Source organism: Perognathus longimembris, chromosome 2, assembly GCF_023159225.1.
Source record: "Perognathus longimembris pacificus isolate PPM17 chromosome 2, ASM2315922v1, whole genome shotgun sequence".
NCBI lineage: Eukaryota > Metazoa > Chordata > Mammalia > Rodentia > Heteromyidae > Perognathus > Perognathus longimembris.
Window position 1 is genome coordinate 47,186,626 of NC_063162.1, and position 27,615 is coordinate 47,214,240.

At 46.7% G+C, this 27,615-nt stretch overlaps 1 protein-coding gene and 1 pseudogene across 3 annotated transcripts in view; both read right to left on the minus strand.

The window, feature by feature from the left end:
* The window catches only part of LOC125346430 (prosaposin), a 30,660-nt gene extending 25,696 nt beyond the window's left edge, over positions 1 to 4,964 (minus strand). For all 3 annotated transcript variants that reach the window (XM_048338973.1, XM_048338972.1, XM_048338970.1), the window contains exon 1: positions 4,819 to 4,964. In XM_048338973.1, coding sequence (XP_048194930.1) covers positions 4,819 to 4,858 — 40 coding nt within the window. In that variant the 5' untranslated portion in view covers positions 4,859 to 4,964. The remainder of the gene's footprint in view (positions 1 to 4,818) is intronic.
* Positions 4,965 to 8,583: 3,619 nt separating this feature from the next.
* Positions 8,584 to 9,222, minus strand: LOC125346432 (annotated as a pseudogene).
* Positions 9,223 to 27,615: the final 18,393 nt, after the last annotated feature.

Sequence of the window (27,615 nt, forward strand, 5' to 3'; positions counted from 1 at the left end):
AGAAAGCCCATGAGTCTCTTATCTCCAATTAACCAAAAAGTCAAAAGCAGAACTGTGGTTCAAGTGGTAGAGCAAAAAACCTTAGGGACAATGACCAGGCCCTGAGTTCAAGCCCCAGGACTGGCACATGCGCACACACACGCATGCGCGCGCGCGCACGCGCGCACACACACACACACACACACAAATGTTAGTTTGTATTTTTTATTTCAAAACATAAATGTAAACTAAAAGCAAGAGAAACTGGGTACAGGCTTAAGAAGAAAACTGCTTGCCTGGCATGGGCAAAACCCTGGATTCAGATTCTGTGGCCCAGACTTTCTCTCTCTCTCTCTCTTTCTCTCTCTCTCTCTCTCTCTCTCTCTCTCTCTCTCTCCATATATATATATACACACATATGTATATATACATGCATATATGTGTATATATGCACATATATAGCATGCATATGAATTACCATGGTAAAACATTTATATATTATATATAGTGAGAGGAAAAAGACTTTAGGTTTTAACATCAACAAATATGAAAGCAGATATACAATAATTTGAGATTGAACACACCAGAGTACAAGCTACCAAACTCACTTGGAGAACAATTCTGTAATTTCTGCAACTCTGTTCTTAGGTATGTATAGACTCAAGATATCAAGGTATCAACAAGACTCAATAATAATCCATATGCACAAGATGTGTGCACTTGATGTCTATAAAAAGTTTGAACACAAAATATTCCAGGCTGGGAATATGGCCTAGTGGTAAGAGTGCTTGCCTCATATACATGAAGCCCTGGGTTCAATTCCTCAGCACCACATATATTAAAAAGGCCAGAAGTGGTGCTGTGGCTCAAGTAGCAGAGTGCTAGCCTTGAGCAAAAAGAAGCCAGGGACAGTGCTCAGGCCCTGAGTTCAAGCTCTAGGACTGGCAATATATATATATATTGTTTGGAATATATATATATATATATATATATATTCCAAACAACCTGAATGTCTATTGATAGGATAAAAGAATGACACAGTTGAATATCACAGTGACACTGAATGAAATAGGCCCAGATACCTGTGACGGGGTAAACCTAAGAACATAAACAACATCTGGAAAACAGTGAAAACATCCAAGACAATATTCTGCAGGGTGAGGAAATATCAAATGTAGAGGCCTGCAGCGGAGTAGCAACACCTAAGTCAGAAAGGTGACTATCTATGAGAGGAGGCTAGTGCACGAATCCACTTATGGATGGGGAAAACAGGCTGGGGCTTAAACCCAACCAAGTCTCAAGAGTTAGTGACTGTTTACCAAGAACCAGCCGGGATCCCCTTAGGCTGTTGGCATATCAAGGCCAAGCCAATAGCTAAGCTTAACTCAGCTCCCTAGAGCATGAACTCTCAGCTCACTCCTAAGCTGGTTGTTTTCCTGACTCAGTAATTATGTCCAAAATATAGGCTTGTTTTCCTTTGTTTTTTGTGTGCTTGCATGCGTGCCAGTAGCAGGGCTTGAACCTAAGGTCTCAAACTCTTACTTGGCTTTTTCACTCCCAACTAGCACTCTACCACTTGACCTACTTCCAGCTTTAAACTTGGCTGGCTTTGAAAATCAATGTGCAGATCTCAGCCTCCAAGTGTAGCTAGGATTACAGGCTAGGGCCACCTATATAAGCACATGCTTTTTTTTTTTTTTGTCATCAGTCCGGGAGCTTGAACTCTGAGCCTGAACTCTGTCCTTGAGCTCTTTTTGCTCAAGGTTAGCAATCTACCACTTCGAGCCAGAGAACTACCAATTTCCTAATGGTTAGAGATAAGTCTTGTGGATGTTCCTGCCCTGGCTGACTTTGAAACTTGATCCTCAGATTTTAGCCTCCAGAGTGAGCCACCAACACCCAGCTAGCACATACATTCTTGATTTGCTGTTAACTCACAGCATCCTTTAAAATGAAAGGTGCCAGGGAAATCCCAAAGTCAGGGGCAGAGGAGGATCACAAGGCTGGTGGCACAAGGGCACTGGCAACTTCTATTTATTAGTTCACGGCAACAAACATGGCATTTTACTAAGCCATCTCATGCACTATTTTATTAAAGCCTCACAGCAACTCAGTATGTCAGTAACAATTAATGCCATTTTACACATGAGGAAATCAAGAGGTTAAGTAAATTGCTCAAGGTCATACAGTTAAGTGTCAGTAATTCTATGTCAAACTTCTACATCTCAATCGACATAAAGAACTACAGTCAGGAGGCTGGGACTATAGCTTAGCAGTGGAGTGCTTGCCTTGCATGCATGAAGCCCTGGGTTCAATTCCTCCGCACAACATAAACAGAAAAAGCTGGAAGTGACCCTGTGGCTCAAGTGGTAGAGTGCTAGCCTTGAGCAAATAGAGGCTCAAGTAACAGTGCCCGGGCTCTGAGTTCAAGCCCCAGGACTGGCAAAGAAACAAAACAAAAAGACAAACTACCATTCATATAGCTTATCAGAGTGACCTTGGCATAATCTAAGGGCCTGGCAGCACACTTAAACCAAGGTCATTCATGTTAACACAGTCCACTTATCAAAGTGCTCAGGGAAGAGGGGCACTTCACAGCCAGAATCTGATTAAACACATAGCCATCAATACTAGAAATGGGTTTCACATTCCCAAAGGAGCAATTAAAGACTGGGGGTGGGGGGTGTGATTCAGACTCTATGTTCCAACTTCAATCTCCTGCACAAGGTTGGGCACTCATGGCTCATGCCTGTAACCCTAGCTACCCGAAGTTCCAAGTCAGCCCAGGAAGAAAATAAGTGGAGCTATGGCTCAAGTACAGTGCTGACCTTGAGCAAAAGAAGCTCAGGGACAGTACCCAGGCCCTGAGTTCAAGCCCCAGGACTGGCAAAATAAATAAACAAGTCCCTTTATTTCTGATCTCAGTGAATCTGTACCCATAGGGTCTCACAAGTACCAACTCAATGTCAATGAAACTAATTCTTTTGGTTGTTTTTGCATCAAGATCTCACTGTGCAGCCCAAAATGGCCTTGACCTTTTAATTCTCCTGCCCCAGTCAGCCTCCAAGTGTGAAGATTATCAGGCAAGCACCACCATGCCCAGCCAATTCTATCTAAGCAAAATCAACTTTCACAGTCTACAAATATTAAAAATAAATTTGAGAGCTCTGAGTAGGCCTAGACACATTTTTGAGATGCTAAAAGCTATCATGAGAAAATAATATATTAATCTATAAACTATTTGATTACCAGCAACAGTAACTTTGTTACCATTTATTAAAATTAGAGTGGCAGGTGGGGCTCCAGTGGCTCATGCCTATAATCCTGGCTACACAGGAAGCTGAGATATGAGGATTATGGTTTGAAGCCAGCCCCAGCAAAAGTGCATGAGACTCTGGGCTGGGGATATGGCCTAGTGGCAAGAGTGCTTGCCTCGTATACATGAGGCCCTGGGTTCAATTCCCCAGCACCAAATATACAGAAAACAGCCAGAAGTGGCGCTGTGGCTCAAGTGGCAGAGTGCTAGCCTTGAGCATAAAAGAGGCTCAGGAACAGCACCCAGGCCCTGAGTTCAAACCCCAGGACCAAGGGGGGGGGGGGAAATACAGTGGCAGAATGGTGTTTAGAGCTAGTCTAGTGCACACTTGGAATACCAGCACTCAGGAAGCTGAGACAGAAAAATCAACAGTTCAAGCCAGACTGGGCTATGTAGTGAGATCCCATCTCAAAAGAAACAGAAGGCCTGTGCCTCATGCTTAGCTGTGAAGAAGGCTGAAAAGTGATTCAAACAAAGCCGAAATCACCAAAAAGCCAGAAGTGGAGCTATGGCGAAAAGTGGTAGAGCATTAGCCTTGAAGGGAAAAAAAATTAAAAGCTCAGGGAAAATGCCCTGGCTCTGAGTCAAAGCCCCAGAACCAGCACATTAAAAACAACAAAACAAAAAGCCCCTAAATGGCACAGGTACTAAGAAATGGGCACAGAAGTTAGCTTATTGTCTTTGGGTACACCTGGATCTTCACTACAGGGATTAAAATCTGGTAGAAGCTTGATACTTAACCTCACTCCTTTTCTCTTAATCATGACGTTTTAAATAAGATGTGAATGCCAAGAGTTAAGGGGAAAAGAAAAGTCACGAGACATTGGGGGTAGGGGAGGAGCTTAGCCTAATATCAGGTGGCCCTACAATGATTTCTAACAATCCTTGGGACTATTTTTAAAACAATAGGTGCGACGCTCTGTGCACAGCCCTCACAAACCTATACAACCAGCTCAAATAATAAGTACAGTCGCCAGGGAAGGGCCTGGAACGCAGGTGAGGCAGAGCTCACTGCAATACAATGAGGGCCACAATTCCCGTGGCGGGTGGGGTATAACTGAAAAGGGAAACATCAAGGTGGATGGCACCCCAGTACAAACTGGGACAGCCCGATTCTGTCCTGGTCCCCTAGGCTCAGGGCCACGCGGATCACGTGCGCCCCGCAGAGTCACAACACGGCCGAGGGAGGGGCCACCCCGTGGGGCCCACCCCCCCACAGCGGGAAGGGCGGCCTTAAGGAAGGCCTCCGGGGAGGCTTGGCCTCCCAGTCCGCGCAGGGACCACGGACCGGGTCCCACCCGCCTCACCCCGCGCCCTCCTCGCCCTCGCCTCGGCTCTCCACAGCCTCCCGGGCCGCGGCCGCAGGTACAGGCCCCAGTCGGCGCCTGCGCAGTGCGTGTGCCCCTCGCCCGAGTGGGCGACTGGAGAAGCGGGGCGAGGCTCGCAAGACCCAGCACAGCCCAGGCGGGGACAGGTGGACGCTGTGGGGTACCCCTTCCCCAGAGCGAGGGTCCCAGTCTCACCAGTGCCTAGGAGGCCGGCAAGGAGAAGGAGAGCGTACATGGCGCCGCTAGACTCGACTGTCTGCAATGCAGAGTGTCAGCTGACCCCGGCGCATATAAACCTACCCCCCACCCTGACGCAAACGTCTGTGCGCATGCGCCGGCCACGCCCTAACCGGGCGCGGCCTGACTCAGCGCTGAGCAGAGCGCCAGCGGGAGAGAGGAAAAGGGAGGAGTCCACGGGAGGAGCAGTGGGGGAGGGGCTTGAGAGAGGGGCCTCTAGGAGTGAGGAGGAACCCTGGGCTTGGAAGGAAGGGGGTAAACTCTAAGAGAAAGATCCTTTCAATCGGCCAAATCAGAGACGTAGGTAACATTTCTATTTGTTTGTTTACTTGTTTGTTTATTGTATGCAGTGGTGAAAATTCTGGCCCAGGCCTCTCAAATACTAGGCAAATGATCTGCCCCTCAGCTGTTTCCCCTGGCCCTGTTCTACCTTTTATAAGGCTCACCTTTTCTTTATTGTCGAAGTTGAAGGACTTTTTTGGGGTTTTTGAGACAGGGTCTTGCTATGAATTCACTGGCCAACATCTTGTTATTTTGACAGGGAACTGGCCTAGAACTCACTTTATTCCTGTCACGGCCTCCTGAAGGAATTTTTTTGAGGTCTAGACATTGAACCCAGGGCCTTGCCATTCCTTGTGCTCTGCCAATGAGTTATATCCGCAGCCTTATTATATTTATGTGCAGCAAACCCAACAGTGTACATTTAACCTGGTTTTAGTGTGGAGTTCTTTAGCCGCTTGGCAGTGGGAATTTGGACTTTGGACCCAGAAGATGATGTCCTGGCTCACATTTTCACCTGAAGTCGATTTAATATGTCTCATTTTGCAGGTGAGAAAAGAATTAATAACAAACCAGTTAAGGATTTATCCAAGTTCTCTTTCCCTCCTCTAAATGTTTGTTTTATTTTATTGTAATTCACACATGCATTTATTATAATTTAGTCAGATTAAACCTCTTCTATTGCTTTTTCTCCATTATCCAAGTTATTACAGTCAGGATTCCAAATCACTGCCTATAAATACTCTGTCCATTCATCCAAACTCAGAAACTGGCAAAGAAAGGACTTTGGGAATTGCAATTTGGAAGATAGAGTCTCAGACCTCTGCAGTGTTCCAAAGAAGGCAGGGAAGTGGGAATTTAAAACTGTAATCAGGGAAGTAGCTCAGTGATAGAGCAAAAAGACAAATGAGAGCATGAGGCCCTGACTTCAAACCCCAATACTCACTCACACACACAATTCTAAGCAGGGTGCAGGTGGCTCATACTTTTAATCCTAGCTATTCAGAAGGCTGAAATATGAGAATCTCTGATGTCAACCTAAGCATTAAAGTCCATGAGACTCTTATCTCTGATTAATCACCAACCAGCCAGAAGTAGAGCAGTGGCTCAAATCGTAGTGAGTCAACCTTGAGTGAAAAAAACATGTGAGAACATGAGGCCAACTTCAAGCCCTCTAGTACCAGCAAAAACAAAAATTTAAAAAAAAAAACGTAATCAATCAAAAGTAAAACATTTCTTTGCAGGGAACTTCTACTGAATGGAGAAGACAGATGCAGTATAACAGGGAAGCATGAGTGACAGAAGATAAAGACAAGAATGTATATGTTTAATAAAACTGTCCATAAGAAATAGCATGATGGGGCTATGAATGTGGCTTAGGGATAGAGTGCTTGCCTAGCATGCATGAAGCCCTGGGTTCAATCCCTCAGCACTACATAAACAGAAAAGGCCACAAGTGGCGCTGTTGCCCAAGTGGTAGAGTGCTAGCCTTGAGCAAAAAGAAGCCAGGGACCAGTACTCAGGCCGAGTTCAAGCCCCAGGACTGGCAGAGAAAGAGAGGGAGAGAGCGGGAGGGAGGGAGAGAGGGAGGGAGGGAGGGGAGAGAAAACAGGAAGTAACACAATCACTGGAGAATAGGAAGCTAGAAAAATTTCAAACTTATCTAGAGAAGGAAGCAACTCCACCCTGCCCAACTCTCACTCCTCACCCAATTACAGTGTGAGAAAGAAAAGCCTGAGGGGTCCAACAAACCATGGTCTTGTCTCCTGGCTAATTCTGGGTTCCTGAGCAGAGGAATGCCACACATACCAACACACACACACACACACACACACACACACACACGTACTAGTATCTACCCATCTCAGGGAAGGAGGGAAATCTGAGCCCACTGGAACATGTCCATAGTGAGTGGGGGCAGGAGAGGAGGTCATTCGGCTTCATTCTATTGTTTGGAGAGAGGGGAACTAAGGCCAGGAGAGAAAGACTTTCTTAGAAGCTCACTTAGCAGCAGATGGGGACAGTCATCTGGAACCAGGTCTCCTGACTTCAAAGGGAAAAACCCACACTCCCTGCCTTGGCCCTACAATATGATGTCCAATTGAGGAACAGATACTGGCCTTGGAGCCCTCCCTTCATCCTCTGCCACAAAGCCACTACAGCTCCCACTTCCTTTGGGGAGCCTAGTGAATAATGCATGCTAGGAGAGCACATCAAGTGACCCAGTAGAGTTAGGACAAGAGCAAGAGGCAAACTATATGCCTGATGGGGCCAGAGTAGAGAGAGAGAGAGAGACACATCATGGCTGACCCATCTCGGGAACAGTTTCCAAACACTGGGCACCAGTGGTAAATGCTGGGCTCATTCTGTCAGAGGAACAAAGCATCTAGGCATTGGTGTAAAGGCTGCAAAACTGGGATCCAAAAGCTTAGAGATCTCAGGATCAGCCCCTCACTTGGGGATAGTTTTTGAGATCTCAGGGTTGGAGTCAAAGGGCCTAAGTCAGCCAGGCCTCTTTCCCAGTGCTTCCCTTTTTATTTATTTATTTTTTTGTATTCAGGTTTCATCTTTTAATCAACTCCATGAAGGACATCATGAAGCACTACATGAGACACAACAGAATATCTTTTTCTTCCAGTATTAAAAAATGACATTCACAAACATTTTTAAGGAGCTTTCCTATATAATCAAGGTGGTGATCTTGAATTTAAAAAATCTGTAAGCTAATTACGTTCTTGATGCAGACTGCTTATAGATACATTTAGAAATCACTTTCTGGCCATGGTAAACATTGTATACAGATTTTAAAAACGTCCCTAAATACACATCATTTTTAGTTTTAAAAATCAGTCTGGCCAATCTTTTTGGTCAGAAGGAATAATCCTGAGAGCTCTAACAAAAAACCTGATAAAAAGGTAAAAATACCTGGGGGCTGGGAATATTGCCTGGTGGCAAGAGTGCTTGCCTCGTATACATGAGGCCCTGGGTTTGATTCCTCAGCAACACATATACAGAAAATGGCCAGAATTGGCGCTGTGGCTCAAGTGGCAGAGTGCTAGCCTTGAGCAAAAAAGAAGCCAGGGACAGTGCTCAGGCCCTGAGTTCAAGGCCCAGGACTGGCCAAAAAAAAAAAAAAAGATAAAAATACCTGGATTCGGGCTGGGGATATGGCCTAGTGGCAAGAGTGCTTGCCTCCCATACATGAAGCCCTGGGTTCAATTCCCCAGCACCACATATATAGAAAACGGCCAGAAGTGGCGCTGTGGCTCAAGTGGCAGAGTGCTAGCCTTGAGCAAAAGGGAGCCAGGGACAGTGCTCAGGCCCTGAGTCCAAGGCCCAGGACTGGCAAAAAAAAAAAAAAAAAAAAAAAAAAATACCTGGATTCTAAATGGGAAAAAAACATATGGAACTTTCTGAAAGGTATTTAACAGGCTACCTTGGGAGCTCAATTAAAAAATATAACTTGATGTACTAAAACAGATGTTTCAACGCAGCTCCAAAAATCTTTATAAATACAGCAATTTGGAAGGACGATCCTGGATCAGAAGTGTTATTCCTTGTGTATCTACATATGTGCGCATGTCTCATCAGTTGTCATAATTGTCTCTGTAATTTCTTCCCGAGTGGCTTCTGCCACTGTAATCTCTGGAGCGTCCATATCCATATCCATATCCTCCAGGCCGACTGTCATATCTGCCACTCCCATATCCCTGGTCCCCGCCACCTCTAGAGTAGCTGCGACCACGTCCATGGCCCCCAAAAGCACCCCCTCTGGTGCCCCGGGCACACTTGTCTGCATGGTCCACTTAGATCTGGCGACCATCCAGGGACTCTCCATTCATGGCTCTCATGGCATCTGAGGCATGTTCTGGGTTGGTGAAGGTGATGAAGCCAAAACCTCGGGACCATTGAGTCTCCCTATCCTTGACAACCACTTCAGAAATAGGCCAGAAGCTACTGAAGTGGTCTTCAAGTGCCTGCTCATCGGTGTTAAAGTTCAGTCCTCCCACAAAGAGTTTTCCTTCTTCAGAAGTCATGGTAGTGAATTTGAATCCTTTGAAAGTGAAAAGACTGACACACCAAGTTCGGTGGAGCAGGGAGAACAGGGCCAGTGCTTCCTTTATAGCTAGGGGAACACTCAGTGCTTTAAGGTGAACTTTTCTTTTTTTCTTTTCTTTCTTTCTTTCTTTCTTTTTTTTGCCAGTCCTGGGGCTTGAAATCAGGGCCTGAGCACTGTCCCTGGCTTCTTTTTGCTCAAAGCTAGCACTCTACCACTTTAAGCCACAGCACCACTTCTGGCTTTTTCTGTATATGTGGTGCTAAGGAATCAAACCCAAGACTTCATGTATACTAGACAAGCACTCTACCACTAGACCACATTCCCAGCCCTGAGGTCAACTTTTGAGCCCCTTCATGCCCCACCAGTCACTCTGGTGTCACATCTACTTTCTCCCACTGAACCAATGAGGACAATGTTTTAAACTACTCTGGAGGCTGAGATCTGGGGATCGAGGTTTGAAGCCATGCAGGCCAGGAAAGGCCCTAAGCCTGTTATCTCCAATTTTAACCAGCAAAAGCCAGAAGTGGAGTTGTGGCTCAAGTAGTAGAGTGCCAGCCTTGAGCAAAAAAACTAAGGGAGAGCTTCCATACCAATACTGGGGCTTGAACTCAAGGTGTAGGGCTCATATATGAGTGAATTACCAGCAAGCAGATTACTACAATTTTTCAATAACTCAATAGATGCTTAATCCCCATCAAATGCCCTCTTGGATCATGTGCAGGCAAAAAGCACTTGGGAAGCTTTCTGGTCTTGCCTAGGGAGGGGTATATTTTGTCTTGAGTGCTCACAGAAAGGCCCTTTATAACCACTGATGGAACCTGGAAGGATCCCAAATGGCAGATAATGCTGGGCTGGCAAAGGAAACCAGGCTGTCCTGAAGCAAGAGGCAGAACCAGTGAGGCCAATGTGTACCAGCCCAGCAGAGATGTGGGTTCCCAGAAATGCAGGCCAAGCAGGCTCAAAGCCTTTTTTTTTTTTTTTTTAGCAGAGTGACACTATGTAGCCCAGACTGGCCTTGAAGTCTTGATCCTTCTGCCTCAGCTTCCTGGAGTGTCAGAGGCCCATCTCCCCGGCCAAAGCCCTGCCCCAGACTTCCCAGAGCGACAGCAGAGTTGGTGGGGGTAGATGGTCAGGACCCCCAGTCCTGCAGTAAGGCAGGACTGGAGCCAGGATGTGCTCCTGTCCTTTCCTCTGAAGAGGAAAAGAGAAGTAGAGGCAGAGAGTCTGCTGACATTGTTCTAACTTACTTCTTTGGGGGGTAGGGAGGGTCATAGGGCTTGAACTTTGAACCTGGACACCATCCATGAGCTTTTTCACTCAAAACTAGTGCTCTACCACCTTGAGCTACAACACCATTCTCAGTTTTCTGGTGGTTTATTAGAGATAAGAAAATCACAGACTTTCCTGTCCTGGTTGGCTTTGAACCGTGATCCTCAGAGCACAGCCTCCTGAGTAGCTAGGATTACATGCATGAGCCACCAATGCCTATCTGTTAACTTACTTTTTAATGTCTTATTCACTAAAATATCCACATTATTAGCCAGGTGCTCATAGCCCACACCTGTTACCCTAGGTACTCAGGAGGCTAAAATCTGAGGATCAAGTTCAAAGCTGGCCCAGGCAGGTAAGTCCCTGAGACTCTTCAATTAACTACCAAAAGAGCCAGAAGTGGCTCAAGTGGTAGAGTGTTAGCCTTGAGTAAGAAATGCTCAGGAGTTGGTGGCTCATGCCTGTAATCCTAGCTACTTAGGAGGCTGAGATCTGAGGATCACAGTTCAAAGCCAGACCAGGCAGAAAAGTTCATGAGACTCTTTATCTCCAACAAACCATTCAAAAAACCAGAAGTGGCCTGTGGCTCAAGTGGTAAAACACTATCCTTGAGCTGAAGAGCTCAGGGACAGCACCCAGGCCTAGAGTTCAAGCCCCACGACCAATAACAGCAATAATAAAAAAAGCTCAGAGACAATGCCCAGACTCTGAGTTCAAGCCCCAAACCAGTACACATACACACAAAATTGTCCACATTACCTTATGATGATTAAAGAAAATGTTAATATGTATAGGGAAATGGAAAGAAAAGAAAATTCCCTCTACTTCCCCATCCCCACAGCCACTGTGAACTCAAGTGGCTTAGGAAAGTGCGACGACTTTTTTTTTTACCTTAGATATGGGGTTCTCTCCGGCAGGCGCAGATCCAGTGATTTTTTCAGATCCAAGGGCCAAGCTTAGCACCTGACCCCTACCTGCAGGACCTCCCTATAGACCCCCTCACCCCTCCCTCAAGGCCTACAGAACTGCTTTACACGTTCCAGGATGATCCTGGGCCACAGTGGCACACAATGACCCCCAGAGTTCCTGTTGAGCTCCCCCAAAAAGCCACCAGGAACCCAATCGTGTTGAAAGGTCTCCCTCACTGTATCTCCAACAATGACAGACTCTGTTCCTCCTGCATGCTGTTCACGGATCCCCTGTCCTGGGCCTCTCCTGATGTGATTGCCTCTGTGTATAGTCTGGAGACCTCACCTCTCTTAAGGACACCTCTCCCCATCAAACTTTGGGGTTGTTTTGTTTTATGTTTTTGGTTTTATTTTTTGCCAGTCCTGGGGCTTGAACTCAGGGCCTGAGCACTATCCCTGGCTTTTTGCTCAAGGTAAGCACTCAACCACTTGAGCCACAGCTCCACTTCTGGCTTTTTTTCTATATATGTGGTGCTGAGGAATCAAACCCAGGGCTTCATGTATACGAGGCAAGCACTTTACCACTAGGCCATATTCCCAGCCCCCCGTCAAACTTTGGGAAGCCCCCTCCTGACTTCTCCCATACCTTCACCCACCTAGGTTGATGGGGCACCAACAGTGCAGCCAGGCTCACCAGCCTTTGACCCCTCTGCACCTCTAGCCTCCCTATGGCAGGACTGCCACACTCGTCTAATGTCTTTCATCCCCGCTCCTTGACCTTGACAGTAATCCATCCCTACTCCCAGCTGGCCTCAAAATTCTTGGGGAATGAGATGGCTTTAACCACCTAGCTACACAGGAAGCTGAGATCTGATGGTTGGCAGTTCCAAGCCAGTTGAGGCAGGAAAGTCCCTGAGACTGTAATCTTCAACTAACCATAAAAAAAAAAAAAGCTGGAGGGGCCTAGTGGCAAGAATGCTTGCCTCCAATACATGAAGCCCTGGGTTCAATTCCCCAGCACCACATATTCAGAAAAGAGTTAAGAAAACAGCAATATGTGGAAATAAAAGATAATATATGTTAATATATTAAAAAAAAAAGGCTGGAAGTGGAACTGTGGTTCAGGTGGTAGAATGCCATCTTAGAACAGTAAAGGCCTTAAGGGACAGCACCCAGGCCCTGAGCTCAAGCCTCAGTACCAGCACACGCTCATGTGAGCGCTCACACAAAAAAAGCATTTTCTACTGTCCCTCAGAGCCATACAACCACATTCAGGCAACATCAAGGAACAAATTTCCTATTTTGTGACTTCTAGGTATTGTTCTTAATAGAAAGGGATATACCCAATGCAAATATTCAAATATTTAACAATTGTTCTAGCCAGTACACAGGCCAAAGTGATGGGGAAATGGCTAGAACGCTTCAGCGAGCCACGTTGCTGACTTGAAGGGTAAGTGCCTCTAGGGCATGAGCCAGCTTGGGGAGAGTGGGCACCAGGGAGCCAGAAGCTATTTGCTAGCTGATGGGGACAGCTCAATATCAATCCTGGCTACCATCTCATTTCCTTTTCATACAGGCTACATTACAGACATAATGGCAGGAGCTCAAATATCCTTTCGGGAGCAGGAGATAGAGTAGGGGCCTGGTTGAGTATGACAAAGCAAGAAAACAGAAACCTGTCCCTGCTGCTCTGCAGGCAGGAAGACTGCTGAAGCCAAGAGGCTGAAGTTAGCCAGACATAATGAAACACACTTGGAATCTCAGATACTCGGGATTGAAAGGGACTGAAACCAGGCCTTGAGCAAAAGCATGAGACCCTACCTGAGAAACAAACTAAACCAGGTGCTAGTGGCCTATACTTGTAACCCTACCTACCTCCAGAGGCTGAGATCTGAGGACTGCGGTTTGAAGCCATCCAGGGCAGAAAAATCCATGAGATTGTTATCTACAATTAATCACCAAAAAACCAGATGTGAAGCTATGGCTCAAGTGGTAGAATGCTAGCTTTGTGGAGGAAGAAATAAAACCAAACAAGGGCACAAGGCCCTGAGTTCAAGCCCCAGTACCAACAGAGAGAGAGAGAGAGAGAGAGAGAGAGAGAGAGAGAGAGAGAGGGGAGAGAGAGAGAGAGAGAATCCAAAGCCAAAGAACTGGGGCTCAAGTGGTAGAGAGAGTGCCTTGCAAGTTCAACCCCCAATTCTGCCCCCCACAAAAAGTAGTCTCAGAAAGTATAAATTGGAGAAAAAGCAGCCTGGATTCTGATGATTCTAATAGCTCTAAGTTGCCAGCTGCTTTCATTATGTAAACAGACTCAGTTTTTCTTCTCTTCAGTTTTCTGTTCCTATCCAGCTCCTTTCTACAACCCTCAGAGGCCTGGCTATGAAGCCGCTTTCTTAAACACCTGCCCTCCCTTCTGAGGAGTGCCCCTCTTCCTCTGTGAGACTCTGGGCTCTTCCCAGGAGTACAGCCCCCAGCCCTCCCGTGGCCTTGCTAACAGCTCTGGGGGCCTCTAGGGCAGAAAAGGTCCTCTATCTATGTGGTGGTAGTTGCCCCATCACCCACAGACCCAAGGGTAGGTAGCATTCCCTCCACGCAGGCTCTGTCCATTGTCTTACCTCCTTTCTACCTCAGGCTCCTCTAATCATTGACTTTTCCCTCAGAACGTAAATGCCCCAGGCTCTCCTTCCCTCTCATCTACACTTACCACAAAGCTTCACCTCCCCTCCACCTACATCCTCACCTTCCTCTCCTCTCCCTACTAAACCCAGCCCACCTCCCACCACAGGGATCTTTCACTTCTTTGGGTTGCTTTTTTGTTGTGATTGTTTCATTCTGGTTTTGTTTTGTTTTTTTTCATTTGTCAGGAATTTCTTTTTACTTTATTTTTTTAAGGAATAAAAGAGGGAAAAACAGAAGGAACAAGAGAAAGGGTAACGTTGTCCAAAAAGAAATAAACTCTTTACCTGATTTGTATTACTATAACCCACCATTATGACAACAACTACAACAAAAAGGAATAAGCATGATTTTTAATTCTACTTACAAAGACACTGGGGGCTAAAGAAGTCAGTTACAAGCCAGGTGCCAGTGACTCACATCTGTTACTCTAGCTACTCAGGAGGCTGAGATCTGAGGATTGTGATTCAAAGCCAGCCTAGGCAGGAAAGTGTATGAGACTCTTATCTTCAATTAATTGGGGGGGGGGGGGGGCGGAAAGCCAAGCCAGGTGCCAGTGGCTCACACCAGTAATCCTAGCTGTTCAGGAGGCTGAGATCTAAGGATCATGATTCGAAGCCAGCCCAGGCAGGAAACTGTGAGACTCTTATCTCCAATAAACTACTCAAAAAGAAAAAAAAAAAAAAAGCTGGAAGTGGTATGGTGGTGGTTCAACTGCTAGAGCACTCACCTTGAGCAAAAGAAGCTCAGACAGTGCCAACCCCAGAGTTCAAGCCTCAGGACCAGAACACACACACACACACACACACACACACACACACACACACACAGCCAATTAAGATCTTCAGCAAAATTACTATAATCTTGTCCTTTGATTTTATATTATCAATAATGACTGGCATTGACTACTAATATGCCAAGCACTTCTTGTATAGGATCATCAGTCTTTAAAGCAAAGTTTGATTGTCACTATTTTACACATAAGGAGATAGAGGCATGATTCATGGTAGAGCACCTGCCTAGCAATTTCAAGGCCCTGAGTTCAAACCAATAGAAGAAGAAGGAGAAAGAGAAGAGGAAGAAGAGAAAAGGAGGAGGAGGAAATTATAGATAACTGAGTCTCCATAGGCCGTCTTGCCTGGAATATCCCAGATTCTAGCACAAACAGGATTCCAGCCCCAGTAGGTTGAGGCTGATGTGTGTACTACCCTGCTTTCCATTGAGAATAGCTCAGGGAGTGATTTGGCTGGGAGACTAACTTTAATGCCCAGGGAAGGCAGACATCAGAGACAGAGGGCCTCTGTGTTTTCACGCCATTAAGCTGCCTCTGTGTGTCAGGGGTCTCCCCTAGAGCTATGCTGGCTGATACTGGTTACCACCGGGAGAAAGTGCCATCATCTAACCAGGTAAGTCTGTTCAGGTGACAGGGCTGTTCCTTGTGATAAAGGGCTATTCATCTGGTTGATGTAAGATTCCTTTTGGGGGAAACAGAGGATAGAATCTCATTATGCAATCTAAACTAGCCTCCAATTCTTGATCTTCCTGAATGCTGGGATTACAGGTATGTACGACCACACCTGGCTTGTATTAGATTCTTGTAAGTTTGCAAATGAGTCTCATCAACTCTGGACCCTGGAAATAGTAAACTTCTCACCCTGCTAGGTAGACCTGACTCTAAATGGCAGTAATTTTACCAAGGTGGTGACTTTGAACATGAATGACCACAGGGCTCCAGCCATCTATGTAATGTTACCTATCTCCATGTTCAGGGCAGTGAGCAGTAAATATTGCTCAGCTGGGACAGGAAGTGTGTGCCTTAAATATTCTTGGAAACAACTGAGGTGGGAACAAGGGCTTCTAGAAATCTGGGGATTTTCATCATAATGTGTTTTCTGTTTCCAGAATTTCTTTATTCTGTTGGGAGTTTGAGACCTCCTGAGTTCAGACGACCTAACCCAGAAAGGTCACCAGACCTCAAACCAGGAAGCCTGGCTTTGAAAGACAGACTGAAATGCCCAAAATTCGAGACCCCCTCAAAGACCACTGAGAAGCCAATTCCGATGCAAAAGCAAAGAGTCATTTCTTAGCAAGCTCGAGCTTCGAGCTCAGACTTACACCCACAAGGACATAGCCAAGATGGACGAAGGCCGCAAGCACAGATTACACTGGGTTTTTTATAGTAAACAAGTCTAGGGGATTCCCAGTTAAAAAGACATGCAATTGGTTAACCTTTAGTTTGTTATCTATTCAGTCAAAGTTTGCAAAAGTCATCTGGGGTCAGCCTTCACCTATTATCTACCTTGGGACTGTTAGTGGAGGGGGTGCTGCAAGGGACTTTCGGCACCAGTCTCCTCCTGCTATGTATACATTAGTTATTTATTGGGGCAGTAACTTGTCAGGGGTTTGATTGCCTGATGGAGCACCTGGCACTTCAAATATTTATCTGCTGATATTCCAGTACACAGCACAATTATCAAGGCAATGAAGTGTCTTTCAAACAATGGCTAAAGCATCCTAACTTTAACACTTCTGATCAAATGATGTCTCTCTGGCTACCTTGATTATTTTAGAATGCATTTTGTTCAGGATTCATACTGACATGCTCTGCAGTTATTCCAGGAAGCTTCAGCTATGATATAGAGGTGCACCGGCTGCTCAGGCTCCTCAAGACCAGCTTTGAGGTCAGTGATCCAGCCTCCTGCTAGGCCTGCCTCTGGCTGGCTGTGGAACCTCTAGGGCCCTTCACCTCCTTCCTGTGTCTCCATCAGCACAGAAAACATGGCCCTCTGCTTTGAAACTCAATCTTCAGATCTCAGCTTCCTGAGTAGCTAGGATTTTAGGTATTAAGCCACCAACACCCAACTTATCTCCAAATTTAGCCAGCAAAAATCTGGAAGAGGAATTGTGGTTCAAGTGATAGACTACCCACCAACCTGGAGAGAAAAAGCCAAGTGAGGATGCAAGGTGCTGCGTTCAAGCTCCAGTACTGGCATATGTATGTACTGGAGTTTCCATCTAGAGATTCTTACATGCTAGGCAAGTTCTCTACCAAAAGTGCATTTGTAATGTATAAAAGAGAAGCAAAAGCCCCATTCCACAGTGGCCTATGACCTCTTTGATCCTGTGACCTCCTGGTTCCTGTTTACCAAGTGCTGACTTCAGTGTAGCAGGCCCTGAGGAGGGCATAGGTAGCTCCCTGCAGTAGCCAGTTGAATAGCAGTTGAAGCCATCCTAGGAAAAAGCAATTATTCTGGTTTTTGGAGGATACTGAGGCTGGATCACATGCCAGAACCTCACAGTTCCAACAGCAAGGGACAGAGCTGGGATTGGAATCCTTACTGTCATATAAACCCCTCCCCTGAGTAAACCGGTGGATTTCCCAGAAGTTTTCCCCTAGACAGTCTGCATGTCCTGCCTCCTTATTCTTAGCGAGTGAGGGGGGGAGGGGCGTCTCACGGCCACACTCGCCCAAGGCTTGCACATAGCCCTCACTCCAGCTTTGCCGCCTGCGGGAAGCTGGAGGGTGAAAGGGAACTACACAGGAAATAATAGGCCCTACAATTCCTCAGTACCACATAAACAGAAAAAGCTGGAAGTGGCGCTGTGGCTCAAGTGCTAGCTTTGAGCAAAAAGAAGCCAGGGACAGTGCTCATGCCCTGAGTTCAAGCCCCAGGACTGGTTAAAAAAAAAAGAAAGAAAGAAAGAAAAAAAGATACAAGAGCCAGGCACCAAGGGCTCGTGCTTATAATCCAAGCTACTCAGGAGGCTGAGATCTGAAGATGGAGGTTCAAAGCTGCCTGGGTAGGAAAGTCCATGAGACTCTTATCTCCAATTCATCACAGAAAAAGCCAGAAGTGGAGCTCAAGTGGTAGAGTGTTATTATTGAGCAAAAAGCTCAGGGACAATGCCCATGCCCAGAGTTCAAGCCCCAAGAACCGCAAAAAATAAAAAGATTAATAGATACAAGACATTATTTTCTTTAAACAGTGTTCAGAGGAAGACGTGTAAGGATTCCAGTCCCAGCTCTGTCCCTTGCTGTTGGAACTGTGAGGTTCTGGCATGTGATCCAGCCTCAGTATCCTCCAAAAACCAGAATAATTGCTTTTTCCTAGGATGGCTTCAACTGCTATTCAACTGGCTACTGCAGGGAGCTACCTATGCCCTCCTCAGGGCCTGCTACACTGAAGTCAGCACTTGGTAAACAGGAACCAGGAGGTCACAGGATCAAAGAGGTCATAGGCCACTGTGGAATGGGGCTTTTGCTTCTCTTTTATACATTACAAATGCACTTTTGGTAGAGAACTTGCCTAGCATGTAAGTGTTAGGTCCTCTAAAAACCTAACAGTAAGAATCTCTAGATGGAAACTCCAGTACCTCCAGAAAAAAAATATATATGTATATAAAGAGAATAAATGGGGCTGGGAATATGGTCTAGTGGTAGAACGCTTGCCTCGTATACTTGAAGCCCTGGGTTTGATTCCTCAGCACCACATATGTAGAAAAAGCCAGAAGTATCGCTATGGCTCAGTGGTAGAGTGCTAGCTTTGAGCAAAAAGAAGCCAGGGATAGTGCTCAGGCCCTGAGTCCACGCCCCAGGACTGGCAAAAAAAAAAAAAAAAAAAAAAAAAAAAAAGAATAAATGGAGCTGAGAATGGTGGCGAACACCTATAATCCCAGCTACTGGGAACCACAGATAGGAAGAATGTGGCTTGAAGCCACCAGGCAAAGTTAGCAAAACAATATCTGAAAAGGGTAAGGTCCACCCCCAGGAGGGCTCCATGCAGATACCCCCACCTGTTTAAGTCTCTGCCCAGTGCCTGTGTTACCTAGGTAACTGGCACACCTGGAGGCAGTTACCTCCCCCTTCTCTGAGGTCACATCCAATCCACCTGGCCATACCTCCCACCCTACCCTATATAAGGCAGGGCCTGGCAGTGGTTCAGCCCTTCTCTCTGGCTATGCATCATCTTAGTTACAGGCCAGCAGTTCAGGAATAAACTTTTCTCTCCTGCCTGAATTCTGCATAGTTTTTTCCTTCATCCGTTACCTACTTTAATAAACCTTACAAAAAGCAAAGTAAAAGGGCAAACAGTACTGAAGGTATGGCTCAAGTGGCATAGCATCTGCCTAGCAAGCACAAGGCCTTGAGTCAAGCCCCAGCACTGAAACTTGGATTTTAAGCCCCAGGCCCAAAGTTTAGGCATCCCAAGTTAGGTCTGGCCACTCACCTCCAAAAGCCAAATAAGAAGATATGGTGAAGGGAAGAGAAAGGAGATTTATTACATTACAGCCATGGGAAGACAGCACTAAAGTACATCAGCCATTTTGTAAGGCATAGACAGTGGCTTCAAGTTAAATAGGGAGAATTGGGGGACAAGGAGTGTTAAGGTATATATGGTTACAACAGTTCCCATCCACAGGTGTAGCCTGGTTAACCATTTAACTGTTTGTCTCTGGAGGCATTTTGGAGAAGTTGTCATCACTTTATTACTAGAATCAAGAACATAATGGTCACCTGAAGTTTTTTTTGTGGTCTGTTTGCATTAAGATAAAAAGAAGAAGGCATTGCTTGTTTGAGGAGCATTTTGTCTTCCATACACAATTGGTGATTCATGAACTCTGTCTTTCTTTTTCTTTTTTTTTAATTAAAGTTTATTGACAAGGTGATGTACAGAGAGGGTACAGTTACATAATAAGGTAGCGAGTACATTTCTTGTCTTATTTGTTACACCCTCCCTCATTTTTCTTTCCCTTCCCTAGTTCAGATAAGCATATATACAATATCCAGTGTACCAAAATCATATACAGTGACCACAGGGGGTACGCCAAAGGAAACTTACCTAGTACAATAAACATAACAACAACAATAAAATCCTGTTTCCATCTCTTGGAGTTCATTTTGCTTAGTGAACCCTGTCTTTCTAGAAACCCAAAGTGATTGCAAAGTTGACCATCACATAGAATAACTCAGAACAACAAAGGACACTTGTAATCCTAGCTACACAGGAGGCAAAGATCATGGTTTGAAACCAGCCCAGACAGGAAAGTCCACGAAACTCTGATCTCCAATGAACTACCAAAATGTTAGAAGTGGGGGCTGGGGATATAGCCTAGTGGCAAGAGTGCCTGCCTCGGATACACGAGGCCCTAGGTTTGATTCCCCAGCACCACATATACAGAAAACGGCCAGAAGGGGCGCTGTGGCTCAAGTGGCAGAGTGCTAGCCTTGAGCGGGAAGAAGCCAGGGACAGTGCTCAGGCCCTGAGTCCAAGGCCCAGGACTGGCCAAAAAAAAAAAAAAAACAAAATGTTAGAAGTGGAGCTGTGGCTCAAGTAGTAGAGTGCCAGCCTTGAGCACAAAACTTAGGGACAGTGCCCAGGCCTTGAGTTCAAGCCCCAGGATAGGAACAAAAAAACAAAGGGCACAGATTCGAAGTTTGGGGACTTTTAGTTAATTCACAAGACCCAGCCAAAATGTCTTTTAAGTTGTCTTTTATAGTACTACACACACATACACACACACACACACACACACACACACACACACACACACACACACCATGATAGGGTGGGAAGTGGAGACAAAAAGCAGGAAACTGGCCCAGAGTTTAACTCAGATGACAGCTGACACATTCTCCACTACCCCCCAGACAATGTAGAGTCACCACTTCACCTGTCTGCCTTGCGGACATAACCACCCTGCAGCCGCAGTGTGCAGTTACAACACCCTCACGCAGTACTCAAGGAAGGGGAGAGGCCCCAGCCCCAGCCCCAGCCCCAGCCCCAGCCACCGACCGCCCACTCCAGCTGCTAAGGAGCCAGCCCTGAGCCCTGCCAGCTGGGCTCTTGCTTCCTCTGTTCTGCCACAAGTCCCAGGGGTTTTAGAAGGTCTTCCAGCCCCTCCCTCTCCCACCCCACAGCCTGCCCAGGACCCATGACATCAACACATAAGATGGCAGAGCCCATTCCCAGGTCCCCAAGGAGGCTCTTCCTAGCTAGGAGTCCATGGCTAGGTTCTGACAGGACTCCCACCTGGCTCCTGACCCCTGGTCATCTCTGAACTGAACAACCTGGGCTCAGCACCACACCTCACCAGCTCCTCACCGATGAGCCGGGGAGAAGGGCAGGTCCCACACAGCTCTGACCCCTATGCGACATGATGGCCCTGGAGTCCGATGTTCCTGAGTAGTGGGTAGTGTGTATGTGCGTGTGTGTGTGTGTGTGTGTGTGTGTATGTGTGTGTGTGTGTGTGTGCCAACATGGACTTGAACTCAGGGCCTGGGCTCTGTCCGTTAGCCTTTGCACTCAAGATAGGTGCTCTACCACTTGGAGCCACAGGTCCATTTCTAGTTTGTTTTTTTGTTGTTTGGTGGTTAATTGTAGAGAAGTGTTTCACACCCATTCTTGCTTACGCTGCCTTTGAGCCATGATCCTCAGAGGTTAGCCTCTTGAGTAACTAGGATTACAGGCATGAGCCACCAACTAGTGGGTGTCTTTGATGTTGCAGTTACTCAGGTGGTGCTGACCCGGGCAGGCAGGAGAGAAGGCTGGGCTTTGGGCCTTCTCCAAACTTCATGGCATTCAAACTTTGCAAGCTGATGAGCCTGAGCTCCAGACAGTGATAGGTAGGACCTCCCAGGACAGATAGCCTGGCTCATCTATAAGACCTGTTTTCTCATCTGAAAAGGCCAAGAATAGTTACCTTTCTTCTCCCTCCCCTTTTCTTTTCCTCCTCCTTTCTCAGGCAAGGTCTCCCTAATCCTCAGGATAGCCTATAAGTCATGATATAGCCCAGGCTTTGCTTCAAGTTTGCAACCTCCAGGCCTCAGTCTCCAGAATGCTGGGTTTACAGGCATGGGTCACCATATCCAGGTAATATTACTTTCCTTATGTAGTTATTTTGAGTGATTGAATTAATCCATGGGAAGTAATTAGAACAGTACCTGTCTGGTATGAGATACACAGCAGGGTTAACTGAACCTGGGGCTCAGAGGGGACTGAGGATCACGGTTTGAAGCCAGCCAGGTAGGAAAGTCTGAGAGACACACAGCCCAAGAACACAGTAAATGATGGGCTGGACCAGCTGTGACTCAGCCAGAACTGGGCTCTTTCTCAGACTCCTCGCCTGAACCTAAGGGTTCTTAATGCTCTCAGGAACAGGGTTGACAACAAGTAACCACATGGTTGTTTTTGTTGTAGAGCTGATTCCATCTTGACTAGGGAAACATGGTAGGAAATGTTGAGGGGAGTAGAGCTGACTCCATCTTGATTATTAGGTCAACTTGACCCCAAAAATTCTGCTTCTGTAAATGGCTTGCTTAACTTGTTTTTTGCTTGCTCTACCCCCTGCATCAAGCTCCTACATCTGTGTCATGCTTGTTTAACTTGTTTGTTGCTTGCTCTACCCTCTGCATCAAGCCCCTACGTAAAGCCCCTGCATCTGTGCTACACTTTTACCTTTATAAACCCCAATTTGAGGACTGCTCACTGATTTTTTTTTTCTCTAATCAAGAAAGTATGGGAAAGCAAGAGGAAGAAAGGGAAAGGAAGAAAGCTTTACAAACCCTCCTTCCCATGGCCTTGTAGTCTTGGAGTGATGCAAGTTAGCAGAAGAGCAGTCAGGATCTTGTGGCCTAGACAGCTTCCAGAGAGCTAGCTTGAGGAGCTGAGGAACTCACACCAGCCAGACCAGGAGATAAAAGAATGAGGAAGTAGAAGTCAGAAGAACAAGGAAATAAGGAAGGGACAAGATCAAAGTCAGTGGCTCATGCCTATAATCCTAGCTACTCTGGAGGCAGAGATAGGCCAATCACAATCCAAAGCCAGCCAGGACAGAGAAGTCCGTAGAGACACTTCTCTCCAACCAACCAGCATAGTGCTAGAAGTGGAGTTGTGGCTCAAGTGGTAGAGTACCAGCATTAAGCGATAAAAGAGTACCCAGGCCCTGAGTTCAAGCCCCCAGTATTAGAGCTGGAAGGAAAAAAAAAAAGGACAGTAATTTTTTTTCAAGAACTTCAGTTCTTTTCTTGGCTGAAATGGGCTGAGGGCTGTCTCCCATGGCTTCACTGTCATGTGAGCTCATTCTAGGCCATATTTCTTTTTCTTTTCTATTGTATTTTTTCTTTTGGTCAATCCTGGGGCTTAAACTCTGGGCCTGGGCACTATCCCTGAGTTTCCTTTGCCCAAGGCTAGTGCTCTACCACTTGAGCCACAGTGCTACTTCCGCCACTTTTTTTTTTTTAGTTGTTTTATTGGAAATAAGAGTCTCACATACTTTCCTGCCTGGGCTGACTTCAAACTGTGATCCTCAGATCTCAGCCTCCTGAGTAGCTAGGATTACAGGAGTAAACCTCTGACTCCCGGCTCCATATTTCTTTTCTAATATACTTTCTAATTGCCTTTACTTATGTTCTCATCTTGTCTAAATTCTTCTCCTATCACATGCAAAGACAGTGGTCAGCTGAGCTGCCCTACATTTCTGGTAACATATTCAGGATATTGGCTGGGAACTTGTGGATTCAATATGTCATCTTCTGACCACTGGACCACTAAAAGGTAACAGTAGAAAAAGCAAGGCCTTCCTTGGCTCTCAGCAAGAGAAGCCCCAAAGCAGATACTGCCACTCCCTCCCTACCATCCACAGCTTCTTTCCCTGCCACCCAGAGCCCAGAGCCCAGAGCCCAGCCTGGGGGCTCAGCCTTGAGGAAGCCACAGCCTCAAGCTGTCTGTCATAGGCCTGTGGGGATGTCTGCAAAACCTCTGGCCTGCTGAGGCTCCTGGAAGCTATGTGAATCAGCAGGATCACATGCTCAACCTCCACATGACTCAGAAAATAGGGAAGAGAGCTGAGCACTGGTGGCTTACACTTATAATCCCATCTACGCAGGAGGCTAAAATCTCAGGACTGCAGCACAGCCCAACGCCAGCCAGGGCAGAAATCTGTGAGACTCTTTATCCTCAAATAAGCAGCAAACAGCTACAAGTACAAGTGTGGCTCAAGCGATAGAGCACCAGCCTTGAGCAAAAAAGCCAGAAAAAGAGGGGTGCCTGTGCCTCACACTCATAATCCTAGCTACTTCAGAGACTGAGATCTGCAGATCACTGTTGGAAGTCAGCTGGGCAGAAAGTCCATATGAGACTCATCTCCAATAAACTACTCAGGGAAAAGCTGGACATGCCACTGTGGTTCAAGTGGTAGAGGGCTAGCCTTGAGTAAAGTTCAAGGACAATGCCCAGGCTCTGAGTTCAAGCCCCAGGACTGGCAAAAATAAAATTAAAAAGCCAAAAAAGCAGTGGCTATGAGGACAAGCCCTATTAGCAGCACACAAAAAAAGGCGGGGGGGGGGGGGGGCAAGTGGCTGTGGGCCTGGGGTGATAGACCAGGTAGGGCTGTGGAGAGCCTGGCCCTCATGTAGAAATACAGCGAAAGCAGCAGTTTCAGTCCCTCAGAGCTGGTGGTCTCTGCAGGGTGGGTTTGGGGGATGGGACAGGGTCTCATTGCATTTCTCATATACCAATAGCCTTACCCGCCATCCTCCTGCCTCAGAAGGGATTACAGACCCAGAGTACTGCACCACCACCACCACCCCTGCTCCAATGGCTTTCTTTCAGCAAAAAGGAAACTCCAGGCTCAGAGGAGGCAGGAGACTTATCCAAGGTCATCCGGCATAAGGCCAGAACTGGAAGTGGCTTCAGGTTTTCTGCCCTGATCTTTTGTACTGGAGATAATCTGCTTAAAAGTGAATTTGGAATTTCACTTAATTTCAGAGGTCTAAGGAGCTTTGCCCCAGGAAAGAGGAGGAAAGAATGTGAAACTTTGTTGTGGGGATTTTAGATACCTTGATACTGCAGGACTGGAAATTCAAACCTTGCACCCTGGTTCCGGGCAAGTAGTGGCTTGTGTTTCTGGAGGTTTCATTTTGACAGACATGCGAGGGCCCAGCACGCACTTTTCGGGGGACTCAGGACTACAACCTGGTATTTTCTCAAAAAGTATGTGTGGGGCTGGGACTGTGGCTTAGTGGTAGAGTGCTTGCTTAGCATGCATGAAGCCCTAGGTTCTACCACATAAACAGAAAAAGGCAGAAGTGGCGCTGTGGCTCAAGTGGTTGATTGCTAGCCTTGAGCAAAAGAGGCTCATGGACTGCGCCCAGACTTTGAGTTCAAACCCCACCACTGACAAAAACAAACAAACAAAAAACATGTGTGTCTGTGTCTGTGCATGTGCACTAGGAGCCACCAGTACCCGACTTCACTTCCAGCTTTCTTGGTGGTTACTTGGAGGTAACAGTCTCAGACCTGTAATCCTAGCTCTATTCAGGAGGCTGAGATTTTAGGATTGCAGTTTAAAGCCAGCCTGGGCAGGAAGGTCTGTGAGACTCTTATTTCCAATTAACCACCAGAAAACTGGAAATGGTACTGTAGTTCAAAGTGGTAGAGTGCTAGCCTTTAATGAAAAAGCTCAGGGACAGTGCCCAGGCCCTGAGTTCAAGCCCTGTGACTGACAAAGCAAAACTAAAAAATAGTCTCAGACTTTCCTTCCCCAGGGTGGCCTCCAAACTTGATCCTCAGGTCTCTGCCTTCTGAGTAGCTAGCAGTACAAGTGTAAGCCACCAGACTCCTGTGTGACCACCTTTTTGAGCTATTCTGTCCTAACCTCTACATTAACAAACAGGAAATGTCTCTCTGCTTCCCTATTTCTTCCTACTCTACTCTGTTTCGCTAAATAAATCCTTATTAAACTTCCACCGTGTGATATTTTCCTTGTTGTAAAACTCTTAGAAATACTTTTTTGTCGTGGATTGCGAGGACTGTAGTTTTTTGTTTGTTTGGACTCAGGGCCTGAGCACTGTCCCTGGCTTCTTCCCGCTCAAGGCTAGCACTCTGCCACGTGAGCCACAGCGCCGCTTCTGGCCGTTTTTTCTGTATATGTGGTGCTGGGGAATCGAACCTAGGGCCTCGTGTATCCGAGGCAGGCACTCTTGCCACTAGGCTATATCCCCAGCCCCGTCCTTGGCTTCTTTTTTTGCTCAAGGCTAGCACTCTGCCATTTGAGCCACAGCGCCACTTCTGGCCATTTTCTATTTATGTGGTGCTAAGGAATCGAACCCAGAGCTTCATGTATACGAGGCAAGCATTCTACCACTAGGCCATATTCCCGACCCCAAGGACTATGTTCTGGGTGGAAATTAGGAAGCTGAAGGACCCATGGCACTCAGGGTGTCATCCCTGATGAGAAAAGGCACCAAGTCCCAGTCCTGGGACGTCACCTGCAGCTCACATGGCTCCAGCTCACAGGTTTTACCAGAACAGAAGACTGACAGGAGGCTAAGATCTGAATAATGATTGGAAGCCAGCCTAGGCAGGGAAATTTGTGAGACTAACTTCCAAAAAGCCGGAAGTAGAGCTGTCGCTCAAGTAGTGCTAGCCTTAAGCAAAAAAAGCTAAAGGACTGTGCCTCAGCCTCAGTTCTGGTGTATCACACACACACATACTAATTGTAGACCAAGTCAAGCACCAGTGGTCAAACAAGTAATCATAGCTATTCAGGAGGATGAGATCTGAGGTTCAACGTTTGATGCCAGCCTGGGCAAACAAATCAAAGACTCTTATTAACTAGCAAAAAGCTAGAAGTGGAACTCAAATAGTAGAGCTCTAGCTAGAGCAAGAAAAACAAAGTAAGAGTGTGTACGAAGCCCTGAGTTCAAACTAAATGAGAGTGTTCACAAGTCCTGGAGTCCAAGCCCCAGTACTGGCACAAAAAATTTTAAAAAGAATTGGAGACTGAAGCCAGGTGCTGATTGCTCACACCTATAATCCTAGCTACTCAGGAGGCTGAGATCCAATCTGCTGACAACACTGTCTCTGAGTCTATGATCCTCAGCCCCTCAAGCCCCCTGAACCCTGAGTTCTGCAAGACACCACATAGTGTGAGTCTGAGTCTGGCCTGGCATGGCCAGTGGAGTCTCTCAGGCCAGCACATTGACCTTTCCCCCACCTGAGCTCTGTCTGCACATCCCTGAGAGCCAAACCAGGCTGGGCTAGCGTTTTCCAGCAGGCTCCTGAACCCCAGCAAAGGGCTCTTGCACATCCTTCTTCCCCAGCATCATGCCCCTGCATCCCACGAATGAGTGTGGCCTTCAGGCTGCGGGACAGGCCGGCAGGGGGTCCCAGCAGCATCATCTGGCCAGTGCCTGTGCCTGCCTCCTTCCTGCCAGCCCGGGAGCCCCTTCATCCCTGCTTCCGAGCTCCAGGCACAGGGTAGCTCTTCAATGAACACTTCATGGACAAATGGCTCCCCCACCACTGGTACTGGTTCAGTAAACACCTTGAGCACCTGCCATGTACCATACACTGAGCACCAAACCCCAAGCTCCCTCCAGGACACAGAAACAACCCTTCACCTTTGTTTAAAAATGTCAAACTATAATGGGGCTGGGGATATGGCCTAGTGGCAAGAGTGCTTGCCTCGTATACATGAGGCCCTGGGTTCGATTCCCCAGCACCACATATACAGAAAATGGCCAGATGTGGCGCTGTACCTCAAGTGGCAGAGTGCCAGCCT